Source organism: Zootoca vivipara, chromosome 7 (genome assembly GCF_965207765.1).
Source record: "Zootoca vivipara chromosome 7, rZooViv2.hap1.1, whole genome shotgun sequence".
Taxonomy (NCBI): Eukaryota; Metazoa; Chordata; class Lepidosauria; order Squamata; family Lacertidae; genus Zootoca; species Zootoca vivipara.
The window spans coordinates 16,685,583-16,712,591 of NC_142590.1; the positions used below are offsets into that span (position 1 = coordinate 16,685,583).

At 38.4% G+C, this 27,009-nt stretch overlaps 1 protein-coding gene across 10 annotated transcripts in view; it reads right to left on the minus strand.

Moving 5' to 3' along the window:
* GPSM2 (G protein signaling modulator 2) overlaps nt 1–27,009 on the minus strand; it is a 34,954-nt gene that overhangs the window by 3,049 nt on the left and 4,896 nt on the right. For 2 of the 10 annotated variants that reach the window (XM_035123215.3, XM_088673758.1), the window contains exons 2-15: nt 22,359–22,661; nt 18,070–18,094; nt 14,557–14,778; nt 12,606–12,741; nt 11,476–11,618; nt 9,193–9,316; nt 8,235–8,350; nt 6,876–7,031; nt 4,704–4,812; nt 4,290–4,419; nt 3,359–3,429; nt 1,113–1,286; nt 458–608; nt 153–370 (exon numbers count right to left, since the gene is read on the minus strand). In XM_035123215.3, coding sequence (XP_034979106.1) covers nt 153–370; nt 458–608; nt 1,113–1,286; nt 3,359–3,429; nt 4,290–4,419; nt 4,704–4,812; nt 6,876–7,031; nt 8,235–8,350; nt 9,193–9,316; nt 11,476–11,618; nt 12,606–12,741; nt 14,557–14,778; nt 18,070–18,094; nt 22,359–22,371 — 1,788 coding nt within the window. In that variant the 5' untranslated portion in view covers nt 22,372–22,661. The remainder of the gene's footprint in view (nt 1–152; nt 371–457; nt 609–1,112; nt 1,287–3,358; nt 3,430–4,289; nt 4,420–4,703; nt 4,813–6,875; nt 7,032–8,234; nt 8,351–9,192; nt 9,317–11,475; nt 11,619–12,605; nt 12,742–14,556; nt 14,779–18,069; nt 18,095–22,358; nt 22,662–27,009) is intronic. The other 8 variants (XM_035123210.3, XM_035123213.3, XM_088673759.1 and 5 more) reach the window with 5 other exon arrangements.

A 27,009-nucleotide genomic window follows, 5' to 3' on the forward strand; every position in this document is an offset into this window, starting at 1 on the left:
AAAAAACATTAAGTATCACATGTATTTTTCAGTTCCTCTGATTTTAAGAACCCCCTGAAACCAGATTTCACCATAATGCTGCATAAAGTTTATTTCCTCCTGTCCTTCACAAAACATTACAAACCATGTAGAGCAGCATTTACAAGACTTACCTGATATTTTATCAAAATGTCAAAGAAGTCATCATCTGGTTCACTATTGCTACTGGCCATCAAGCGGCCAAGGACCGATTGACTGTTGCACTGATTAAGACGAAGTCCTGGTAAATCACTGGCATTGGCTCGCTGATCATCTAGACGTCTACTTTGAGAGCTAGCAAGAAGATCTAGAAATTCATCAGTGTGAGGTGAGACCATGGACGTAGAAAAGGCTGCAGAAAGATGAAGAAGAAAATAATTATGCTGCTTTTATTCTATTCTGTCAGAAGGTGGGAATTATACATTTTAAAATTAGTTACATTTTTTCAATGTTCTTGATGGTGCAGAAGAAGCTGTCACTGCCAGTCTGTTCCTGTCCTGGAAACAGTACCGTTGATCATCCATTCTGTTGCTCTGAAATCGACTTAGCAAGTCAAAGAACCCTTCATCTCCAGGCACATCAGGGCTGTTCTTTTAAGAAGTCAGATAAAAAAATAGTCAGGCCAAAGTTTTACTGGTTACTTTTGAAGACAATAGGGGAGATATTTCCTCTACCCATGTTACAAAAAAAAGCTATGCACAAATAAATAGCATGGGAAAGAGGGAGGGAAGAAGAGCCAATGAAGTAAAACAACACTTAGGACAGAAATTGATGCTAGTGTCTTAGCCTAACAAAGCCAGCTAATTGAGCAGCTGATACAGGTTTTATAATCAAATGTTTAGTTCTCCAACCCAACAAAATTTTCAAACTGATTTTTCCACCCGAATCCTAACCATGCTTATTCAGAAAATATCCACTGAGCTTGATAGGAATTGCTTCCTAAGAAGTATGCTTAGAATTACCTTCATCATGAGCATTAATCATGATGTTGCTAAGATTTTTTTTAACTCAAGCAAACAAGTTAAACCAATATGCTTTCAAAAACTATATTTTTAAGATTTCTTTCAAGCAATTAAATATTTATCCACAAATACCTTCTGTGAACTTAGTTGGTGGTCAATAGAATTACTAGCATCCTGAAGCACTTTAGAAGATGTGATGTTTTTGTATTTTTTGCCTTTTAATCGATTTACAAAGTGTAGTTTTGCTGAAGGTTTAGGAACTAGTGGTTTCTGTTTGGCCAGAATTTCACTGTTCCAGTCCTGAACCTAGAGAACAAGGGACAATGTATATCAAGAAACTATCCAGAAGAAAGTCTCTCATTAAGGCACAAAATACTACCTTCCTTAATTTTCACACTACTAACACTGAAGTGGCTGATTTGATTTGGGTCAATATATCCACAGAGCTTGAAAAATTCAAGTACCTCATATCAAAACAGGAAGATTTGTTATGGCAACAAATCCTACACTCTTGAAGTTCTAAGCAGCCTTCCAAAAGAACATTACAAGCAGTATCCACTACAACCTGTTTCACTATAATCGACATGCAAATTTTGGACAAGAGGGTGGTCACATTTTCCCAGGGACAAGATACTGCCGCTTTTAGTGTTTCTTTGTGACATTGTACTACATTCAGGAAAGTAGTATGGATCCCAGGTATTATTTAGCTATGCTAAACTAATTGTCCTGGATAACTTTTTAAGACCTAAAATTAAGTTCATGCAGTGATGCCAATTCCTTCTTCATTATACTAATTGTACATCACTTTTTCCCTGTTTAAATTAGCTCTGCCTCCTTAGATTGTTCCTGAACTACAGATACACACAAGTATTCTGAATTTTTAAATATCCCATTTCTGTTTACAGACAAGTGCAGCAAAAAAGGGAGACCCTAGGCAAATGGGGGGGGGGTGGAGGCACAAGGGGTGGCAGGAAGCAGAAGCAAAGAGGAGACAGTGGAACAATAGATTGAACTTCTATATTTTTAACTTTTTCTCCTACCCTTTGACTCCCTATGTATGGAGACTAAGGGTGGTATTCAACAAAGTTTTGCTTGTGGTAGGCCTACTGAAATTAATGGATCAAACTTAATCATGGTCACTATTTCAATGGGTCTACTATGACTAGAAATAGCTCAGGAAACAACCCTAAAACTGTGAACTTGGAATTCATTTTACCCATTTCTCAGCAAAGCTGCTGCTCATAATTTTTTAAAATATGCTGTCTGCATTTAATGTTTTTTGCTCCTCCCTGCTGGTAAGCAGGTGCAACACATCACAACCATTGGCTTAGTATTCTTTCCAAATCGGGGATCATGGTGAGTTTTTTGCTCAAAAAACAAGGATCCCTGAATTGAGTGATCTAATGACAATAGAACATTAACTAAGGCTCATTGTGATGTGTGAACAAAACCTTGGAAAGAAATTCAGAACATCAAACTGCATAGAAATCAGTTCCATCTTGTTTGGTATGTACCATACAGAACTCTTAGTACTGTTCTACTCATATATCTTCTCTCTCTTTCAGTGCTAGTTCTGGTATTTCCATGCAGCCATTTTCTGTAAACAATGGCTTAATAAATAACCCACAATACTCAATACAAAGGGAAGAAAAATATTTTCTATCCTTGATATGTAGTCAATCAACTAAATTTCTGCTTCAGTTCAGCTGATTTGGTCTACAGATCATAAACCAAATACAGCATAAGATTGACAACCTCAGGGGAGGAGGAGAAGGCTATAGATGCACACACAAGTGGTGCCATTTATTGCCAATCAATCAGAAATAGTTAAAAATACAGATTTTGATTCTCTCATTTTTTTTACCAAAATCACTTCCTGCATAACTTGTTCTGGCTAGCTAACATCCAAAGGTAGTTGACATTGCAGAGGACTGGTCAGTGAGGAACACTGCTGCCAGAGACCTGACCCCCCCCCCCCACTAGGAGAGAGAGGAACAAAGCAGGGAGGTCAACACTGTCTGGACACGTAGATGGGAGTACCACAACCTCCACATCTCCTCCCCCTATAGCTTGAATCAGGCCTGGCTCTAGGGGTAGTCTCGGTGGTGCAGGGCGCTAGGCTGGTAGGGGGGCGCTGCGCGGCAAAGCCGCGCGGAAGCTGCACTACACCCACCCACCAGGGCGGGGCGCCGGAGTGATCACGGCGCCAGGGCGCCTGACCTGCTTGAGACGGCCCTAGCTTGCTTGAATGACAATTAAGACTAATGTGCTGAATCCATATTAAGTTAATGCCTAGCTGAATTCCATTTCCAGTAAAATCAGTGGGAGCTAATGTAGTCCGTATCCAACCCATGAAATATGTTCAGCCAGTCACCAACCTTTTCAGGAGTAAGCTTCATAAGTTCCATGTTTTCCATACTATGGCGACGACCTACTCGGGGTCTTGCACCTTAACGATAGAAAAATAGTTTATTCTGAAGGAAAGCTTCATAACAAGTACAATGAGGGTAAATTACCTGGACCTTCTAAAGTCTAATGACCAACTACTTGAGACTAATAATTGAATTAGAACTTGCCTACATGCAAGGTAAGATTTTATTAAATTATGTATTTATTTCCCACTTTTCACCTGAAGGTCCCAAAGCCGGTTACAGCATAATATAACAATTTGGAATGACTTACAACCATAAAAACAAGGTGGCTCCTAAAAACATAAACCTCAAGTGTCAAAATCCAAGGTGCAGCTTCAGCACTCTCTGAAAGCTGTATAATGAAGTTGCCAGATACAACTCAATGGGGAGCTCCACAGCTTAACAGCCACCACAGAGAATGCCACAGGCCACCACCACCCCAAGCCTCAGATTGTGGAGGAACTACCAAGAGTACCCCCTCTGCTAATCTCAGCAGGGTCTGTGAGGAATGAGGCAGTCTTTCAGATATTTAGGGAATTTTGTGTGTGTGTGTGTGTGTGTGGTGTTGGGGTTGAAGGGCACTCTACAGTGGATTTCAGCGGGGGGGGGGGGGAATCACCAATAATTATCTCCTAGTTCTGCTGAGGGACTCCAATGTATAGGTGTGCTTATAAAAGAAAAATGGCTTGTGGTTTTTTTAAAAAAAATTCTAAAACCAGAATACAAGAACAAACAGTATTTGAAGATTAAGGATTGCAAAACTTTTCCCCCATTGCATTGCAAATACACAGTCTTGTAATTTCCCCAAGTAAAATGAGAGGTATATCCCACCTATCTATCAGTGTTGAAGATTAATTAAGATAAATCTTAATACATAATCATGGAAGTTTATACTTACCATTCACGCTATGATCTAGAATTTGATTTTCTGTCATCATTGAACTGTTTGTGCTGAAACTTAGGCCAAGCACCATTTGTAGATCTGAGAGGTTAAGTTTAGCTGTTAGTTCTCCAGTTTTATCTCCCACCTGCAATCAAAAGCATTTCGTAATTTCATATCCATACTGAACAAGTTCCTGTATAAACTATCCATAAATATGTGAAACCCAGTCCTTGAACTTCTGAGGTGGCTTCCATTTTGAGTTTCCCTATTGCATTGAGGCTTCTGTATTCGGTTTTCAGTTTTCAAACATTTCGAAACTCAAACGGTCTTCCGGAATGGATTACGCTCGAAAACCAAGGTTCCACTGTATATGCATACTTATTTTTATAAAAGAGTATACCACGAACAACTTGGAATATGACCACATACCTCTCTCGAAATGTCTAAATGCTTTTCAGCATAGTGCATAGCTTGTTCATGGTTCCCCAGGGCTGTGTATGCATTCCCCAAACTCCAGCACGCTCTTCCTTCACCAATTCTGAAACACAGTTCAACAGCATGACACTTATTAAATGCTCCATACATTAGCTTTCTAACTGACTTAAACCAGTAAGGACCCATTCCACACTAGTCAGTTTATACGCCACAGTAAACCAGTTAATAGTTTAATGCTAATGCACTTTTCTGTGCCACTTTGTACTCCCCACTAGCACGTGAGAAAACAAACCACTATCAGCCAAGAAGTAAGAATATAAGAGCCTGAAGCATCAGGCTAATCCTTTATCTAGTCCAGCATCCTGTTCTTGCTAGCCAACTAGATGCCTGTGGGAAACCTTTCAGCAGGATCTGAGCACAATAACATTCACTCCTCCTGCAGTTCCCAGTAACTGATATTCAGAACCATTACTGCTTCCAACCATGTATAGCCGCCTTGGCTAGTAGCCATTGATAGTCCTACCCGCCATGAATCTGTCTAATCTTTTAAAACCACCCACGTTGGTGGTCATCACTGCCTCCTGTGGGAGCAAGTTCCATAGTTTAACTATGTGCTGTGTGAAGGAGGACTTTCTTTTATCTGCCCTTAATCTTCCAACATTCAATTCTAGTGTTATCAAAGAGGGACAAACACTTTTCTCCATCCACTTTCTTCACTCCCCACCCATTCAAGCATCCTGAGCATGCAGGCATAACTGTTCTTCCCTCAAAGAATGGGTCCTTTCTAAGGATGTTTTCCTCTTCTTCTGACACTCTCCTTCCCAGAAATTCTCATTCTCCCTGACAGCAGGACAGCTCTCAGTGTGGGAGTGGGACACAACTATAGTATCCCTGCATGTCTCATTCATGGAGTTTTCTGCCTCTCTTAGCTTTCCTGGTCTGCCACCTTAGCTTCAAGGGAATGAGCTTGTTCCAAGAGAACCAGGAGCTCATTGCACTTTGGACACACCCGTGACTTCTGTCCAAAAGGGAGATAGCTGTACATGTGACAAGACAGTGTAAAACACTGGAAAGCCCCCACACCCCTGCTGACATTCCAGTTGCAGGGGTTACTTTTATTGAGAGTTCAGGTTTACTTTAGCTAAAGGAAAGGAGGGGCAGAGTCCTGTGCCCTGGCCTCCTTGCCCTGCTGCTAAACCTGCACATCTGCTTAACTCACCTTGATGCTTTGTCAGCTGGGGCTCCCTCTAGCTCACTAGGTTGCTACAAATTTACATGCCTAGCTTTCTTCCAGCTACTGTAGTAGTCAATGAAGTCAGGAGGTGTGGCTCAAATTTAGTTAGCCCCCTAGGAATGGGGAGAGAACAATGGACAGTGGCTGTTGAATCAACTATGTAGTCCTCTAAGTGGTGCAGCACTGAAACGGCTGGCACATTTGCAAAGCTAAGCAGCATCCAGTATAGTTTCAGATAGGAGAAGGATCATGTGTTGAGATTCTTTGCATTGCAGGGGGTTGGACTAGAAGACCCTCAGGGTCCCTTCCAACTCTACAATTCTGTGATTCCTTGGGAGATAGGCTTCCCTCCCTTCCTGAGAGGCAGTCCTGTTTACACGCTCTTGGTAATGCTACTGAACAAAGCTAACGTAAATGAATTGGTTCTCAGTAACAAAACAGCAGTTTCAAAACATAGAATGGAGTTTATATTCAATTTGAATATACAAAATCTCATTAATGCACAATTTCAATTAAAAGTCCTAAAGCTACATAATACAAAGCTTAGTGACAGAAAGTTGGCTAATCCCACTGCAAATCTCGCAAATTTTAAAAATAATTATTGTTTATTAAAGTTTCCAGAGTTGCATTTAGATATTGAACTAGGTGAGCCCCAGGTTTTTTTTCTAAAGTAGCAGGTCAAAAAGCACAAGTTACTGCACAAAACTGAAGGGAATTTTCAAAAGAGTTTATGATATGGCATGGTCACCTACAGTTCAAAAGGGTGGAGAGGAAAATCCCACGGGGCAAGGGGCAGATTCTTAGGCATGCATAGTGTAGTTCTTTGTACCTTTGTCTATTTGAATATGACAATTATTCTATAGGAACTTAATTTTATACCCTGAAAAAGATCTCTCTCTTGTTAATGAACAGTGGACTTTTAAAAGCCTTACCTATCATTCAGTTCTTCAGCAATTGCCAAGTGTTTCAGATGATAATCGATAGCCTTTTCATAGTCTTGAAGTAAAGTATATGTATTCCCAAGGCTGTAGCAAGCTTGTGCTTCTACAGCCCGGTCTGTAAGCTGTCTGGCGAGCTGCAGTGTTTTTCTAAAAGTACAAACAGCTAGAAATAATCTTCGCTTACATGAACAACACTGTATCTGCACATAGTTCAAGTGGCTCTCAATGTTTAATATACAAATATAATCCTATACAAAGCTAATTATTTCCCCATTTCCAAAACAGTATTTTTCCTTAGACAAATACAAACCTATATATGCATAAACAAACATACAATGGGTCTTTATCAATCAATCTCTATTGTTTAGACTAGGAGTCACAACAAAGAAATAAATTAAATAATAAAAACTTCAACAAAACAATTTAATTTATTTATCATGCTACTGAGAGGGCAGAAAACTGGCTCAAACTTTAGAAGCTGCCAAAGTAAATATCACCACTGCCAACAGGGTCACCCTACTTTGCAGTTCAGACCAATTAGGTTTCCCATCAACAGCTAGATCTAAGGATTTTATATAAACTGCAGAAAAAAACAGGTCAATCAAATAATGGGGTACATTTTCCACAGAACCAGTGCTGCAGTCTAAACCCATAGGGTAAGAACACAGAAACACAGGAAGGCAGACCATTGGTCCATGTGGCTCAGGGCTTGTCTACAGTGAATGGCAGCAGCTCTTCCAAGGTTCCAGGCAGAGGAGATTACCAGTCTTATTGGGAAATGCTAGGCATTAAACCTTGGACCTTCTGCACACACAAGCAGATGCTCTACCATTGACCATTCCCAAAATACCAGTATTTTCCTAAAATGATATTCTAAAACATCTGTCATTTTGTTAGATCCTTAGAGCATTAAAAAATGTAAGAAGAGATTGCTGAATCAAGCCAATGGCCCATCTTGTCCACCACTCTGTTCTCACAGTGGCACAGATGGTTTATATGTTCTAATAAAAACTGATTTTGAGGATCTTAATTTTCAAGGGGGGAATGCCAATACTGACCTTTTGAAAAGGTATTAACTAAACTCAGGAAAGAGAAGACAACCAATCAATATTCAAATAAAACATCTAAATCTGAAAGTAGCTTCAGATTTGGAATTAGAAATAGAAAATCCAGGCTCACACAAATATAATATTCTCTGGGTGGTCCAGGGCAAGTTATATCTTAAGTCTAACATACCTACCAGATAGGCTAAAATCTGAAGGAAGGATTATAAATTTATAATGAAAACTAGAAGGATTGGAAAACTTATGATAATACTCTGGTTAGGTATTAAACAATACATTGACTAACTTGTAGTATTCGGCAGCAGTTTCAAATTCTCCAAGGAAAATATAAGCATTTCCAAGATTGCTGTAGGCTCTTCTTTCAGCAGCTCTATCACCAAATTCTTTTGCAATTAAAAGGCGCTGAAAAATAAAGGTTCTGTTGTCAAATACTGTGAATTTCTGATAGACAACTACCTCCTCTGGAATAGTTAGGAACCCATATGCCCACTACTGTATCCTGAAAGAAGGAAGACTAACTCCTGCAAAATTCCAAGTAAAGCAACTTTTAAATTCTCAAGTCTGCTGTTTATAATGGTTCATACTGATATCCAGTAAGTAGTTGTGAAGTGTAAAAGGATGGAATTCAATATGTAGCACAAAATTTTAGAATCCCAGGTTACTGATTTCAAATAAACCTTAATGTGGGTTTCATTCAGTAAAAAATTCAGCTATTTCTGCAGAACATACATTGTTACAGATTCTTTGTAAAGAGGTATCCTGAATAAACTATCTTTCATCACTAGGAGTTAGCAGATGATAATAATAGTACTGTAATAGTAGAAATAATAAAAATCTGTTTTTTAAATGGCAGGTGCAGAATACATCATGCTGGAAACTATCACCATATTCTGGCGTGCCATGCACATAACACCAAGCCAAGGTTTCTTCAGCCAAAGAGTGGATTGTCTGAACCCATCCCAGTTGACTAACAATTGTTTATTTTCTGGCAATAAATCACAGTGTAAAGCCATGGTTTGTTCTTGGCTTATAGACTTGTTTAGACTATTGTGTGGCATTATGTCTGAACCGAAAAGTCTTTGGCCATGCCACCCCAGATGCTCATCAATCTATACAGCAAAGCAAGAGCAGTCAGAAAACAAACCAAGATGGGAAAAACAAGTCACAGCTCTGCAGGATGACTTCTGGTTTGATGAAACAAACCATGGCTTAGTGTTATGCGTGAACACAGCACTCTCCTGTACCTGCTCATGGGCAGTGACGGCACTCCTGAAGTTGCCCAGAAGATAATGAGTATTCCCCAGGTTTCCATAGGCACGTCCCTGGGCTGCCCTATCACCCAGCTCTGTCACTATTGTCAAGTTCTCCCTATTTAACAGGGAAACAAAATAAAAACAATTAAAAGGTTTATGTTAGAAATGCATAACAATTAGCAACCATTAAGGTGGCTGCTCTTCCTGCTCATGGAACTGACACGATGACCACAATACATTAATAACTTTTGCTAGAAGCCATCAATATTAGGTGGTTTAATGCTTTCACCCTCACAAGAGCCCTGATCCAAAGTTGTCATTTTATTGCCTCCCAGAGACAGGAAGAGGGGCCTAACCCATAGGCGGTGACCACTTTGCACATGTTCAACAGATGTGCGACTGCCAACATGTGTGTACTTGTCGACCTGGAAGAGGGCATAACAGTGCAAGCCAGGCTTACAGGTGAAACTTGGAAAATTAGAATATCGTCGAAAAGTGCATTTATTTCAGTAATGCAACTTAAAAGGTGAAACCAATATATGAGATAGATGCATGACATGCAAAGCAAGATATGTCAAGCCTTTATTTGTTGTAATTATTTGTCGTTAAGCAGGTCAATTATAAATGGAATGTAATTAATGAAATATAACAGCGATGTTTATTTTTGTTTATTTTTGTATTATTGTAACTATTTGTTTTATTACTATGGAATTTCCAAAAGAAAGCATTTGTAAAAATTAAAAATAAAATAATAATAAGTTGCATTACTAAAATAAATGCACTTTTCGACGATATTCTAATTTTCCGAGTTTCACTTGTATGTGCGCTCAAGCTAGAAACAGAACCCTGCACAAAATGGTTGACACCTATGCCAAGAGATTCTGGAGGCTTACAAACGTGTGGTCAGTTTGTTGAAGAGCAGAAATTCACCAAAACAGAATTCCATTTTCCACCTCTCTGCATTGCGATAGTCAGGAAAAATAGGGAGATAGGCAGAGGAAGCCATCAGTTATTAGTGGCTTTCCCATGCAAAAAACATATGAATTAGGCTTGTAAAAGTAGGATGCTACACACACTAAAGATTCAGAGGATGGCGTTTCTGATGAGAACAACACGGTCTATTTAACTCTATTGTTTTATACTTATTTTTTTCCACATTACAACCTGGTTCATTATCAGCTCATGGAAGTGTACATTTTTGCTAAAAACGTGGAAGAGCATAAACAAAATGAAAGCAATTTTGCTTCTCTTTGGGTACTGTTAAAGTTCCTACACACAAAAAAATTCATTTTCCTCCCTCATAAATATATGCTCATGGTTCAAAATGGGATGTGTGTCACCAGACTGAAGCCAAATACTGTTGAAACCACTGGTCAGAAGATCTCATGACTTGGGATAGGAAAGTATTGATGGAGTTCAAATGGGAGTCACATGCAGCACTTTTCCATAAAAGGCTATATTTATTTTTCTTCCAAATTTAGTGAAACAACCTCAAACTGAAATGCATTTAATGTGTGATAGCCCTTGCAGATTATTAAGAAGCAACAACCCATATACTGTAGTTTTGACCTGACAAGCCTTCATTGGCTTCTGGTACTGTTCCAGGTACAATGCAGGACTAAGTTTGGTAACTAATAAAATCTTGAACAAAACAGTACATACCATTGTGACTGCTATGATAAACTAAAAGTGTGTACTACACTGTGCTCTCTGTGAATTACCGCATTTTTCAGTCTATAAGATGCCCCTATGTATAGATGTCCCCTATTTTGGGGGACTCATATTTAAGAAAATTGGGGGGGGGGATGGCCAGTTTATAAGATGCCTCCTAATTTTTGACATTTTTAAGGAGAAAAACCTAGTCTTATACACGAAAAAATGTGGTAATTTCATTTTGAAAAGGCACATAAACAGCTTTTATGACAGTTACTCGATAACTGTTGACACTTCCCTCCTTAGAAATTCATCAGCAAGTGCATTTTTATTGGCCAGAATTAAGCTGCTGCAACTGGAGAGACAAGAGGAAGAGTTAAAATTCTAAACACGAGTTTCATCTGAATGTTTCATATGTTCTATTTTTGAAATTTATTTTTGTGTTTGAACTTCAACTAATTTTCAGACAAAAAGAGCTTATTATATAGAGAAGGGGAAATAGAAACATAGTTTTGAAAGCATGTCTAATATAAAGCACATTTTAAAGGGTTATAAATACTATTTTAAGCTACATCAACTCTGCTTCCAATAATAGTTCTCCCCGCTCCCTTTGTTACTTACTCATAATAATCTGCAGCTTTCCGCAATGCAGCTTTAACATCATCTGGAAACTCTCCTGGATCATGGGTACCTGCACAGGCTACACTTTTACCCTTGGAGTGATATACATTTCCAAGGTTATAAAGTGCTCTTGCTTCTCCAACCTAAAGAAGAAAAGGCTGGAATTGAATTTCAAACTTACTGCCTTATGAATGTTTTCAGCCAGACATATAAAAGCACATTTCTCAACTATTCAACAATGGATGTCTTCCCGTTTATACAAAACAATCATTCCTTTCCTGCAATTCTGATGAGCCATTTCACCACAGCATTCCCCAAGAAGGCTCACTATATTTGCAAAAATGTTTTATCAGGAGCCACATCTGCAGACTACAGGAACTCCACAGAGACCTCTTTTAATGATCCAAACACATGCTACCTTAATCGGTAGGCACATAACTTTCTTTTTAGACTATCAAAACAAGTTCTCAGGAACGTGCAGGTGCTACCAAGCACTTGGCAGATTCCTACACCTATTTGTGTTTAACAAAGACGAATGGCACAAGAAGAGATTAAGAAAAGCAAAATGGTGAAGGGTGTTTAAGACCAGTCTGGATTGGTACCCAGTTTTCCATAAAGGTTACAGAGAGCTAGAATCAGATGCCCTTTTGTTCTCTAGACAGCAAATGTATTATTAGGACAGAGACGGTAAATGTGGTACCCTCCCGATTGTGTGGATTGAAACTCCCAATGGAGCAGGAGGGGCAAACGGTGGTATAGAGAGAATGAGTAGGATTTTAACAAGCTCTAAGAGGAGGATTGGCAAGCAAAGCAAGTAGGACTGGATCCCCTACTGTATAAATAAATGCATAAATAAATGGAAGGGTAAAAATAAAACACATTTCCACTCTAGTGACCTTTATTTGGAGGAAGATCACTGGCAGAGGTTGTGTGAGAAGATGCTGCTGTGATCTTCTGGACAAAGTGTTTAGAGGAACTTTCCTGGGGAAAACTTTCCTGGGGAACTTAACAAAATTGGAATCACTTGAACCAAATAAATCTTTAGCTATAGCATTGTTTAAAAGAACACTTTTTGTTTCTCCCCCCCACACACACACACTTAACAGTGCTAAATATAGCAAGTGTTTTACCTTGTCTCTTAGCTCTCTAGAAATGTCGAGGTGCCTCTGACAGCGGACAATTGCTTCTTCATAATTTCCAAGGACCTTTAAGGTATTTCCCAAGTTTCCACTTGCTTTAGCTTCTCCTAACTGGTCCCCAATGGTCCTGAAAATCGAAAGAAATATGAACTCATTTCTGCCACTTTTATAACGTATGTGGACTTCAACCTATCTTAAACAGAAATATTTTCCTATTAAAAATCTACATTAGTTACCACATGTTCATTACAATTTGAACAGACTTGAGTCCCATCCTAAATATGTTTACTCAGCATTAAGCCTTATTTATGTATTTTAGACAACCCATGATAACATTAATTCCAGCTAGTGGCTTAGCAAAGACTGCTTGGAGATATTTTAACATTGGTCAAACTGCTACAATGTTATGGCTCCAATTCTAAATGCTCTCACTAGGATGTTAAGAACTACTGAAAACAAGAGGACTTGTACATGTGCATAGTATTGCACTGTAAATGTACTGTAATTTAGAATTCAATTACAGTGGTGCCTCGATTTATGAATTTAATCCGTTCCGAAGGCACCTTCGTAAGTCGAAAAATTCGTAAGTCGAAAAACACCATTGGAAACACGATTTTCCATAGGAATGCATTGAAAACGAAAAAATTCGTAAGTCGAAGCAACCCTATCTAAAACCGCTGCGGTTCCCCCCCCCCCGATGTCGAGGCGTTTGTAAGCGTGCGGCCATTACCCCCATTCGTAAGTCAGAAAATTCGGTTGTTGAGTCGTTTGTAAGTCGAGGTACCACTGTACAACTTGGTGCAGCTAGGTAATTTTATACCCTGAACTTAATGATCTTACTGGGGGTGGGGGTGGATTTAGAAAGCTATGTGTATTACTTCAATTTTGAAGTGTACAACATTTCTCTTTTCCCTGACTCCCTGCCACCACTCTATGCTTTACCACTGCTTCTACATTTCTATTACATTAGCACAAAAATCAAACTAAAGCTTCTTCTGTCCTCATGCTAAACACATTTACTTGAGAATAAGCACCATTTTATTGTAGAAAAATACATTCTTAAAGTAAAAGTAAAAAAAATGAGAATATGTCACTATCTACATGCCCAGCTGGGCACCCCATCTATACAATGTTTGCAAAAATAAGAAGAATGCTGAGGCAACCAGCCTCAGTCCTGCTGGGAGCTAACATGCCCATGCCAGCTCAGGTCTTGTTCTGAGACCTCCCTGCCTTTATCCCAAATCATCTGCAGCTCTTGATGTTCACTAAGGGACCTGGGCTTAGAAAAACTAATGATTATTTTTTAAAACAACAATGAGAAGAATGAATAACATACTTACCTGCCTGATGGATATGGTATAAACTGCATTTATATATTTATTTTTTCTTTATGTAGTACTTTACTGGCTGCCAATCTTATGCTGTGCCAGTTTGTTTCTTTGAAGTATAATATTGTTTTGAGAGTAAAACAGTATGTGTTTTAAAATTTAATGAAGATTAATTAACACCACAATATTAGTGTCAGGAAACCCTTTTTTGAAAAAAACTAATTTTCAGTGGATATTTTACACAATGCTTTCTAAGGTTGTATTTTCAGATATGCAGGTGGCAGAAGGAAGATTAGTTATACACAACTAATACAAATTAAGACCCGAGACAAATTAAGTGTGTATTAGTGACCACACATGCCTTGCTTATACAATACCCTGGGCACATCTGTAGCTGCTCTCATGAAATCCTATTAGCATATTTCATCACATAATTAGCAGAAATTAGCCTAAGAAATTTCTGTTGACAGAATTATACCCAGCAACCTTCCATTATCATGTGTTCAATATATGGTCAAGTATATCTGGTCAATTTCACTGAACAAAGTTTATTCACAAACAGAAAAATTAATTGCTATGTAGAGGATCCTGAAGGAATCAAAATCTAAAGTTACCTTGCAAGGGTTAAATCATGGTGGTGATACTCCAAAGCTTTTGTGTATTCATGCAAGTAGAAATAGGCATTGCCCAGCTGGCTGTAAATTGCACTGAGGGTTTTCAAGTCTTCTGTTCCAACCTGAACTGCTGCTTCAAAGAAAGAGACACCAGCTCGACAATCCCCTGCTTTACACAACCGCTCCCCTTCCAAGGCAAGCTCCAGGCAAGAAGCTTCCATTCTGCAGAGATGGAATGCAAGACGCCATGAGTTCCAATATACTGCTATTCCTTGCAGCTGTCATTAAGACCTACCTAAAACCCACACAAAATCCCTTGCTAGGCACTTTTACTTAAACATAGATAAAATATGCTTAGTTCAAGTGCACACTTAAGCACTCATATGATTTTGCAAAATTAAAATTAAGTTCCAATTATGTTAGAACAGCTGATGCCCTTATTACATATACATTATTATACAAAGCAGAGGGTGTGGTTGCAGCAGCAATCCTAAGCAGCCCATATACTTAATTAACATGTTTGGTAGCCCACCCAACACATCATTAGTCATTTTGCAGCTCACCAATAACCTGAAAAAAGAGGTTAAGTATCTGTTTTTCACTAGAAAACAATCCACACCTATTTACTTGGAGGAGCTTCTTTCAGCACATGCAACCAGAAATATGACTTATTTACTGTACTAGCTTCCCAGTTAAGGACCTTATAGTGCAGCCCATTTCACACAACAGAGGCAAGGGTTGATTTCCAACCCAGTAATGGTTATTTTCAAAGCTGCATTTCAGTTCAATTGACTGGACTGATGGTTGAATATCTCTGTGCCTGTCCTGCATAACCAGACAACACTGCTTCATGTTTTAAGCTACCAAAAAGACCTTAATCAAGCAGTTTTAGCAGTGGTAAGCATAGAGTACAAAACTGTAGTGCAGAGCAAAAAGTTGCAGTTCATGCATTTGTAAGGCCCCTGGTATACAATGTCTATTTGGGTATGTCTTGACTGTGCACGATGTATGCCTAGTTGTGGAAGAAGTTCTCTCCCTCACCCCTCTCCACCCAATGGAATAAATGAGACGATATATATTGGGGAAAGAGTATGGAAAGGAAGGGTTGAAAGGGTTAAATCTCCTCTTCCTGAGCACCACAGTCCCACTCTTCAACATAGCTAAACAAGAACTGTGGGTGACCTAAATCACTGATATCCTACCCCCTGCTGCTGCCACCACCTGTCCTGTCTGGTTTGGACCTTACTAGACTGCTGTGTTGCATGCTTTGACTTGCTCTGTTATGTTGCGACTTCAACACAGAAACACGGAAAGTGGAAAGAAGATCATGAATCTCTTAGCTGATGAATCTCAAGTGCCTATGTGATTTAAGATAAACATTAAGTGTACCACCAAAATATACCATCTATGTATTTAATTCCAGATTCCTGGTTGCAGTGTTGGGCTTTTATAATAAGAAACTGAGTGCATGTTTTGGCACCTATGCAAGCTCTTAAAATCAGAGGTGCTGCCTCCCATCTTCTCTGAAAGAGTGCTGACAGTTACCCTGTTTTTATTTATTTGGGGTGGGGGAAACACACATGGAAGATATGCATAGCTAGCAATACCGATGCTGTATTAGAACTGGTTGCATGATTGCTTCAAAATAAAGATTCTGGCCTGAATTTCCAGAACAGGCAAGTTAACAAGTTTGGTGATATTGTATTAACATGAGGTGTATTTATAGGGTTTAAAAAAAAAAAAGCAAAAAGGGTCTTTTCATTTAGAAAGCATAATCCTTGCACTCAGGCCCCTAATGTGTCATTCTGATATTCAATAATGTTTAGGTTCTCAGCTCTTATCCAGCCAACTTTCACACATAAATATTCTTGGATTCAACCTTTACAAGGAGAAAGAACGAGTTATTTGTGCCAGTTGGACTGCAGTTCTCTTGGGTAAAATTCAGCCAGCAGGAATTCCTTCCCCATTCCCTGCCTGAACTATTTGGGAGAAGCCTGGAAAGACAGACCATGGAAATCTTCTTTCTTTGGCTTTTAAAGAGCTTGGCCTGTTAAGTGGGATAAAGCCAATACAGTACTTAATACCTAGTCAGAACAGTGAGCATATTATCACAGAGGAAAAAGGAAAGGGGGGGGGGTTAAGATGTAATTACATATAACAATGACTAGAAAACAGGCAAAAAGACTAAAAATCAAGTTCCTTGCAGTACAGGCTTTAGAATCACAGAGGCAGTTGGGGGCAGCCTGGCAGACCATCTAGTCAATCCCCTTGCTCAATACGTACAAGAAATCCTGAGTAAGAGCACCCCCAATATATGTTCTGCCTTAAAAATTACAGCTAAAGCTCACCATCCATCTAGGTAATTTGTTCCAATGTTGAACTGCTCTGATAATGTTCAACTGAAATCTACCTTCCATTAGATTAGTCTATTAGATCCAGCCTTACCTCATTTTATGCAACTGCCCCTCAGGTATTTGAACAGTGCTATTATGTGTCTCCCCAAGCCCAAATCTTCTCTTCAGGCTAAACACCCTCAGTTGTTTTTTCTTTAGAGGACTTGCTTTCCACACCCCTGACTATATTTGTAGTTGTCCACTGAACCCATTGCAATTTGTTTTTATCCTTGGTAAAGTACAGCATCCAGATGTTCAATGTGTGATTGACTACAATCCAGAAATCCTATTCATGTTTTTCTGCCAAGCCGGGAATCCGCTCTTCTTTACACATGCATTTGGTTCCCCCACTCCACAGCAGAACTTTGCATATACCTTGGTGGAATTTGATTTTGTATGTTTCAGTCAGTTTTCCATTCCAGCAAGAACATTTTAGGTTTACTACTGTATTCTGAGGAGTTAGCTATCCTTCCCAGTTTTCTGTCATCTTCAAATTTGAAAACTAGGTACTACACCCTTTCGACTAAGTCACACATAAAAGTCTGAAGAATTCCAGGCCTAAAACAAGGACTTTTTGCACCCCACTTGAAGCCAGATTGGTGAGGAATTATTGATAGGCACTCTTTGAGTATATCATTCCAACCAGCTGTATATCCACATAACAAAACTATCCTCTAGCAAACAGCGAGTTAGTTTACTACCCAAAATATCATGAGGAACAAATTAGTTGAATTCTGCCCATATATTCATAACTACTACAAGAAGACTATTAACATTATGAAGCATATAGTCCAGCAGTTAGGACTACAGAAATACACAGAACACACAAAAAGCATTTAAAAAGTGATATGCAGCATTTTACCCATACTAGAGAAACTGGAGCATGAAGTCACATAAGCAGTTAGTATGGTACAGCACCTGACTGCATTAATAAATTGTGCAATTATTTTAAATACCATCCAAACGCTATATAGGTTGTCAACTGGCAACACAACCCCCGACATTGTATATTTCTTCAATATCATGCAACAGGACCTTTTAAAATTTCTAGTCAAAACAACTGCAGAATTAATGCACCACAGACTATATGTAATAAGAAACTACCAAAAGTATACTGTACCTCTTAGCCTTTGACACTCCGCAGCCTAAACACAAGGATATGATAGACATTCTTAGCTTTTGTTAAAAAAAATAGTGTACGCCTATTAGTCAGGAATCGTACAGAATAAATCTTATATTTCATTCGTAAGTCTAGTGTCTCATGTCGGCCAGCCATACCATAGATTTGGAAACTTGCCAAAATATCTTAAACAGAACTAAAAGCCAATTTCTTTCATTTTGTTACAACGATGTCTAGCCACCATAACTTGAATAAAAACAAAATTGACTACAACAGTATGTAACACCACCACAACAAAAGAATTAAGACATGCTATTGGGTAATCTTACCTAATCCTACCCCCTCCAAAGAGGTTCTCTCCGGGCACTTCATGTTGAATGTCACATTCAATTAACTTGACATTTAGAAATTATAGTGCTCATCAACATGTAGAGGTTTTCCTATCATTTAGCATGATAAATTTATGGTTATCCTTTCCTGAACTTTCATTTTAAGTAATGGGTAGATTTTGATTTTTAATAAAGATTTTAAAGCACAGTTAAATGAAGCAGAATTTTATGAAAATTATATTATGCATAAAATGGCTTAAGGATAGATGGACACAATACTGGAAGTATTTTTATGATTCAAGAGCAGAGCTTGCAAGGATGCAGAGATGAAGTGTTTACTGTTACAAAGGGATAACAGCAAATAACTCCAGTTCAATTGTGCAAAGGCAATTTTTTGGTATGCCATACTGGAGATCAAAGCAGCTTTGGGAAGAAAAGCTATTTACAGATATCTCATTGGACAGAAAAGCTGGGCCTTAACTGAGGTGAGATACAACTTGCTTTTAATTACAGGAACAGCATTAGCAGCTGAGCAAAACGCTTTACAACTCCACTATGCCTGGTTTTAAAACCTTATGAAATGTGTAAAAAATGCTCATTATGCAAAAAAAAATCAAGTGGGGGCAATATACGGTATATATTTTTAGGAATTAATCAAATAGTCACAAGAAAAGGAGTTTCATGTTTTCACTATCTCTTCCAGTACTCAATAAAAGGATATATTGTTAAGTATGCTGACTGGAAAAAAGATAACTCTGCTGGTTTGTACATTTCAAGATAAATAATGTCCTGGCTTACCACATGACAATTTTTTAGATTCTGTATAAATATTTCCAACATATTGCTGCTTAATCTTAATGTTTTTGGTTTTACATATAATCAACAGAATCATTCTTCTTTGAACAAAATGTTTCTCAAATACAATTTTCGATTTTGGTCTCATAAATCACAACACATTGTCTAATTTTGCCTCCATTCCTTTTAGAATTTCTCCATCTTTTCTTTGTTAAGCTTCTAAATTCTTATAAAATGTTTTTTTCCTTCATTCTTTTAAATGCAGGGAGCTGGTACTTCTGAGTAATAATTTAATCCTAAATTATTTTAAGCAACTGTGGGAAAGAATGTGAATGCTAGCAAGTATCTTTGTTTCCTGACCACTACCATGCATGCATCTTAAGTCAGGGATGAGCAAACGTCAGGCTTGCAGGATATACTTCATTTTTTACATAATCTCCAAGAGCCAACCAGAGCCATGTGCAGAAGCATGTATTTAGAACTAAGGAATCCTGACCGCAGGGATTTATTTCTGAGACCAGAGCTGAGCTCACAGTTCTTCTAAAGAAAACCCCATTCTTGATAACCTCAGCTGCTCCAGCTTTGTTAATTTCAATAGGGTAATTGGTTTGTGTGTGTCATTTTAGTGTTGCTGTTGATAATAATCAGGAGAAATCCCTGCTGATCAACTGGGAAACACCCAGAGATCTACTAGAACAGTGTTTCCCAACCTTTTTTGGGCCACGGCACACTTGTTCCGTGAAAAAAATCACGAGGCACACCACCATTAAAAAAGTTAAAAAAATTAACTCTGTGCCGCCCTATATTATAATTATGACTGTAAGAAACACTTGCCAAATATTGCTTTCTGGCGGGTCAGCGCTGCCGAGTTCTTAAAAGATCCGGGTTTCTGATCCACCCTACCCGACCCCGCCGTCCTGTATCTTACCCTGTGCGTGTTCTCGGACTTGTGAGAGGATGATTTGGTCTTCATGCCTCCGTGAATTAGCAACAAACTACCTTTTGAATGATGGAGATTGAATATTTTAAAAGTAGCTACTTGAAGTCCGCTCGATTTTCCAAAAAAGAGACACACGTGCGGCACTATTAGCTGCTGGGGGCTGCCATCTTGGCTAAAGGATTCTGGGATGATCCTGTCACGTGAGGCATGGGGAAAATGGAAATAATAAAAGCTGATTGGTCTGTGGAAACTAGAAGGGGCGAAGAAATAGGACGCCCAGGGAGGTGGAGTTTGCAGCTGCAAAATCGCCCTTCTCGTCGCCGCACGTCGCCGCACACCAGCCAGCGTCTCGCGGCACACTAGTGTGCCGCGGAACAGCGGTTGAGAAACGCTGTACTAGAAGATAGCGTTCAACTTTCTGTCCACCTCTATACTGTATTAAGCTACCAATAAGCTGGGCCATAGTTGCTGTTTAAGATGCAATAGAAGTATATGAGAATGCTTTGCACTTTCTATCCCTGCACTGTCATGATGTCCAAGAGATAATGTTTGCATCTTCCCACATGTAGAGGTGCAAAAGCTTTTGATAAACATATACATATTTTTGCTGAACTTAGTAAAAAGAAACTTCTATCTTTGGACTTGTCTTTAGACACTTGCTTTTCATCACAAGCAGTTAAACCTACATTTAATCAGAGTTCAGAGTTTCTGATTGGTATACTGCTTGTTGCTAAAGGAGCTACCGTATATCTGTTTTTCATTTTCTGTATGGAGAATAAAAAAAGTAATACACAAGTAAAATGCAAATGGGTCATTTACATCTAGAAGGAAAGGAGACATGTAGTGATACAAAATCCAGAAACTTAATTTTACAGGACTAGAGTACGGTATTTTGCCAGCATTAGTCTCAATCAAGAAAGGAATAGAAATAGAATACGTAAGGCTTTGTGCACATAGTGTAGTGAATAAAGACTGCCTAGTTGAGCTCACCAAATAGCACACTGAGATCCCTATGTGATATTTCCTCATTCATTTAGCAGACTTTTCTGACAAAGTAAAGCAGATCTATGTGCTCATTATTAAAGGCAGATTTCATTTGCTTTTAACAGGGCTTGCAAATAACTGATCCTTTTCTAAGCATTTGATCCAGTGGTTCATGTGGTGAGGTACAGAATCAGATGCATACAATTGGTCTTTCTAAAACAATTCTGTTCATATCATAAAGAAGGATAATTACTTGCTTGGCCAGCAATCTTTCTTCATTTCTGCTGCTATTACTGCATGGTTATTTCCCACACTTGCCCCTTTAGCACTGAGACTGACCATCACCAAAAAACCTCACTGTTTTCTATTTAAAGGGAACACAACCCACTTCTATAGCAGCTTTCTTGACTTTCTCTCTCTAAGAGAACTGTCACAGTAGACACTACATAGCAAAGAAATAAGGAGCAAAAAAAAAAAAAAAGCAAATGAGTGACTCTCGCCTGAATACCTATTTGCTATATGTACACAGACAAGTTGTGGGAAGCACCAACAAATATATGTTCCAGGGAACGCTACTGTTGTTTAGAACAGATTCATGTACCGTATTATCTTTCATTCAAGAAGGAAAATATTAAATTACAGATATTAAAAACTGTAGGGGTTGGATCCTGACCAAGTTAGTTGTACTCGAGTCCCCCTGAAGTCAATTGAGTTAGTGATAACCTAACTAACTTGGTCTGAATGCAACCCAAGATTCACAGAAAGCTCTTCTCAATAAAAATATTGCCAAGTATTTTCTATCTGAGTGTGCAACAGACATTGCTGTTGTGGGTGGAAACCACTGGAGAAAACACTTTGGTTGTCCCATGCTCAGAAGCTACCCAAATTTCTGAACACATAGTTGGCTGAGTCCCTTGTGTTGTGGGTCCCACCAAACAGCTGGCTGTAAGGTGTTTGGAAACCAGTGCACAAGGGATTTGACAAGTTGGCAGGGACAACCTACCTGTCAATCCTCTGACACCAAATCACTGTCAGACAGGTTATCCCACCCACTATCTAAGTTGGTCCTTGGAAGTGGGACCAGATAAAGATCTGACCAACAGAGCCAAAGAAGTTCCCCACCACTGTGCTAAAAAAGGGTTTATTAAGTCTTTTGAAAAAGTAATGTGCAATTTACTTGCAAGCCTTGTTTTGCTAACCTTCTAAAAGTATATATTAAAAAAATTAGTAAGCATGCTTACCTGTAACGAACATGAAATGAATGACCTTCACACATGTTTAACAAAATATTTTCTTCCACTGAGTTGCATGATGAGTAGGAAAGACAATAGCTAGTACGTTGCATGCAGGACAGCCAGTAGGTTATGAGGAAGTGCTTTACGACAAAGTCCCAGTTAGTGTATTAACAAATTGGAGTTAATAAATTGTATGTTCTTGTTGCAGTAGTCTTCTTTAGTAACAAAAAAGAAGCTCCTTGTCAGATACCACTTAAATGTTCAGAAATAAGATGATGGGCTGTATTTGTGGCTCAATCTGTTGTATTTCTGCAAAGGGAACAAAATATGCTATTGTTTCAAACTATGTTTTTATCATCACAACAATCCACAGCCAAGGAAAAAAGAAGTGTAACTCTGCTGAGCAATCATAAACAAATAATGCAAATAGGGTGTGTGTGTTTTATAGGTCAATTTTCATCTTATATTTTGTTTTCAAAAATACATAAACCGCTCATTGTGAATAGCACACACAACTATGCACACATGCCCTTTTTCTTCATAACTAAATATAAGTAATCATTTAAGAGAATTTCTTGGTCCATACTTCAGTTCTAGTTCAAGATGCCAAATACAGTACAGATACCGTTTTATCATTTGCTTTACTTGTGACACAGTTTCAATTCTAGTTGAATTCTAGACATGCTTATTCTGAAAAAAAAACCCACCAATTTCAATTATATTTAATTTCAAGGATGCAGGTTTAGATTCAGCTTGACATGTTACCCTGAAAAGCAGCCTACAACTGAGTTTACAACTGACTCAAAATGTATTTAAATCACATTATGGTTATTTCACTTATTAGGAAACTTGCTGATTGTTTTGCTTATTTTCAAGATAATCCTTTTCTTTACAGATGAACCATGCCAGTCAGATGTGAAATAAAATGAAACAAAATCCAACAGGGCGATAAAATCTAATTGATGCTGCTAGTTCTAAATCGTAGTAACCAGGCTTAAAACTGTTCTGAGGGAGAAGGATCTTCTAACTAAGCCAGATGGTTCACAGTTGGCTTCCTCATTTGTCCTCCAGATGAGGCTGGTAGCAGCAGAAAGGAAGTGCTGGAGTAGCAATGTTATGTTCCTCTCCAGACTCCCAGGTGTTCCTGCTGCTAGTGCTGATCTTACAGCTAGAGTTCAACAAACACAGAACTCTTTAGCATTTCCCAGGTGATTTTCATATTTGTGCATCATGCAATGGAGAAGCATGCACAGTATAAAAAAAAAAGTGGTTCAGAAATCAACAGAAGAACAATTCTGCTACTAGTAGAATAAACAAATATAATTCTGACTGGTGACAGAGAAGAGCTCATCATTTTGGCAGCATATATTAAGCCAGGAATAAGTGTCATGCTACACTCTCACTGACACTAGTGCTTATATTGTGGTCTGTTTAGACTAATCTTTCCCATTACATTCCAGTTTCGTATCACAGCTGTGAGTCCAGGATTAAATATTTCAGACATTGTGGTTTAAACCACAATACAATTTCCAAACCTGATGTATGAGATAGGAGCAAGCATGTGGGCATGATGCTAATTACTAGTTTTTGAACTATACAGCAAAGGTTGTCAAATAGTTTATGAAGAAAGATTGTGAAACAGTTGAGAGATTCTAGTTGGTCCTCTACTTTATTATTTTTCCCTTGACAGAAATAGAGGTAATATTGATCGGGGTCAATTACTAAACAAGGCTTTAGCTTGAGGCTAATTATTTTCAAAATATTTCCTCAGAATTTACCAGTTAAAAGTGCCTTTATTTGTGGCTTTGACAGGATTTTCTTAATAAATAGTGGTATTCAACTAATTTGTACTCAGAGCGGGCCCATTGTAATTAATGGTCCTAACTTAGTCACATTCATCAACTTCAACAGGTTTATTCTGAATAAAACTTAAATACCACCCACAGTGTTGGTTTTGACAATCACAAAAAATATTAAAATATGAGTTGTGTGTGCTTTGATTTGTTGAAAAAATAAGTTTAGTAGGTGATACACTGAAATCCCCAGCAATTTTCAAGTGATCCATGTAACAACAAAGTCTAAAAACCACTAAACAATAAGCTGATCTAGTTGGAGTTGTTGCATTCAGTTACATTCAAACAGTTGGAAGAAGAAAATGTTACAATACAATCAATGTTTTAGCTCTCAGAAGGCTAGGTCCAGGAAACTAGTTTGTGTTAGCCCAGTGAATTTTTTTATTTGACCCTCTTTCAATGGCTAATTCCCATGCCAAGTAACAAAATGTTTTTGAAATGCCACTCAGTTTCAAAGGAAGTTTGTTGCATAGCACTGGGGACTGCTGTTGAAGAAAAATAAGTCTAAAGTCCTGCTCAAGCTCATGGAACAAGTACAAATTGTACTAAAAACAAGTACAAATGTGCATTATAAACATATTACAAAAAATATATTCAAAGCATCTATGCAAGTGGATATAATATTGGTAGTCTCACTCCACCACAAAATGTACGGTAAGTACAAGTCAGCATTAAGATACCAATTTACTTTCCCAGCAAGTATTCCATGTTTCCTCTAGCATAACCCTATATAATAGTACTATAGCTAGAAAACTGGGAGCAAACTCCAAAAAATTGCCTAGGTTCATTTTAATACCAGAGTTGTTAAAACAACCAAGAACGTGTGAACAATCATGCTCACTTGAAAGTTCTAGCCCTCAAATCACAAATCTCTAATTTAACCAAAATAGATTTTCAAAATTATTCAAAATATTTGAAGCCAATAAACTGTAGAGTGCTTCTCAAAACCAAACTACCTGTTCAAATGTCAAAATTGAAACTGCAACATTTAGTAATCAGAGATGACAGGTGACTATGCAATCCCATTATAAGCAAAATTAAATACCTCATAAAATCACTACTGAAGATCAACATGCTTCACATTTTGTACACAACCCAGGCAAAATACAGTATTTTAAATTCCTGTATGCTCAGTAAGGAGCTATTTCCAATGAAGTGAGATTTAAATGTACTTTATTAGTGGCATTTCCAAATTTTCGTCTATGGAAGTAGGCTGAATGTTACAGTACATCAGCATCTAAGCCAGATGCTAGATTATGTTGTGAACAGCCATCTCCAGTATTTCAGATTTTTATAACTTTATCTGGAATTTAAACATTGACTGGATCATAATGAGCTTACTATCCGCCACTGAGAACAGCAATATTCAAAAGCAGAAATAAAACCATATAGGAAAGGATTTCCCACTTTTTATTAACACAAGTTTAGATATTTGTGCTTCTTTAATTTGTATCTTTCAGTGTCTATGGAACTCCCTGCAACAATAACTCAGAGATCTTCAATGTGATCCCTTTCCTCTGCGACCCATTCTCTTAGAATGCTTTTAAAACCTCATTGTGGATATAATAGGCTTAAGCATGAGACTGGCACCAACACGGAAGAAAGAATGAACCATTAACTAAAATTATTAAAGAGAAATTTTGTAAAAGGAAATTTTGGAGTCTTTCATGTACTTTATAAATTTCTAAGGACTCAAGAGACATTACTGTATTGCTGATAGTAGCCTCCAATAGGATTTTACCTCCAGAAAAAATATTTTACAACCCACTTCAGCTACTGGGTACAATCTGCCTCTGGCACCAAAGCCCCAGCTGTACTTCTGACTGCTTGGACAGTTTAACTCAGGCATCCCCAAACTGCGGCCCTCCAGATGTTTTGGCCTACAACTCCCATGATCCCTAGCTAACAGGACCAGTGGTCGGGGAAGATGGGAATTGTAGTCCAAAACATCTGGAGGGCCGAAGTTTGGGGATGCCTGGTTTAGCTGCTTTCAAAAACTTATGGAAACTTTTCAGTAAGAAACATTTTTTGCCCAACACCAGCTCACTTCTTCTGATCTTCACCAGCAAAATATAGTTATCACACCAAGAAGGAACAACATAATATTCAAGCTTCGGCTATCCAACTTCACCTCTATCCAACGCCACCTTTCTCTGCTGGCCTTTACTTCAAACCTCCATCAACTGATTTTTTCAAATGATGTTATTTCTCCACAGTGACAGTTAACCGCCCTTTCTTCACTGACTAGAACCTCCAGCCAATCAGAGACTGTCATTTGCCACACCAATCAAACGGAATCTACCTGATCCAGACTCATCTTCTCTGACCCCCCACCCCCAATCTTTCAGACATGTCACCAAGCAGCTGCTTACTAAACAGGCTTGCAACAGAGTAACAGCACATGGCCTTGAATTTTGACAGTTAAAACTGTGACATCTTGTTCAGATGCAAATATCCCCTTCTTGAACAAGACAAGTTACAATTCTCATGGTACAGTGTGGCTTTCTTAAAGAGTAGTAACACAGCCATCACCTTCAAGTCAACCCGGACTGCCTCCTCTCAGAAGCATGCAATACTTCTTGGACTTGTTCAGTCAATGCTGCTTTAAGCAGAGGTTGGGTGACCATCTGTCATCATGTATCATATAGTTGAGATTCCTTCATTGCAGGGGGTCAGACTGGATGACCCTCAGGGTTCACTTCCAACTCTACCATTCTGATTCAATGATAACTCCTCCTGCCACAGAGAAGACCACACGTGCTTTCAAGCATCCTGTCTACCTCCTTAAGCTTCAATTACAGAAG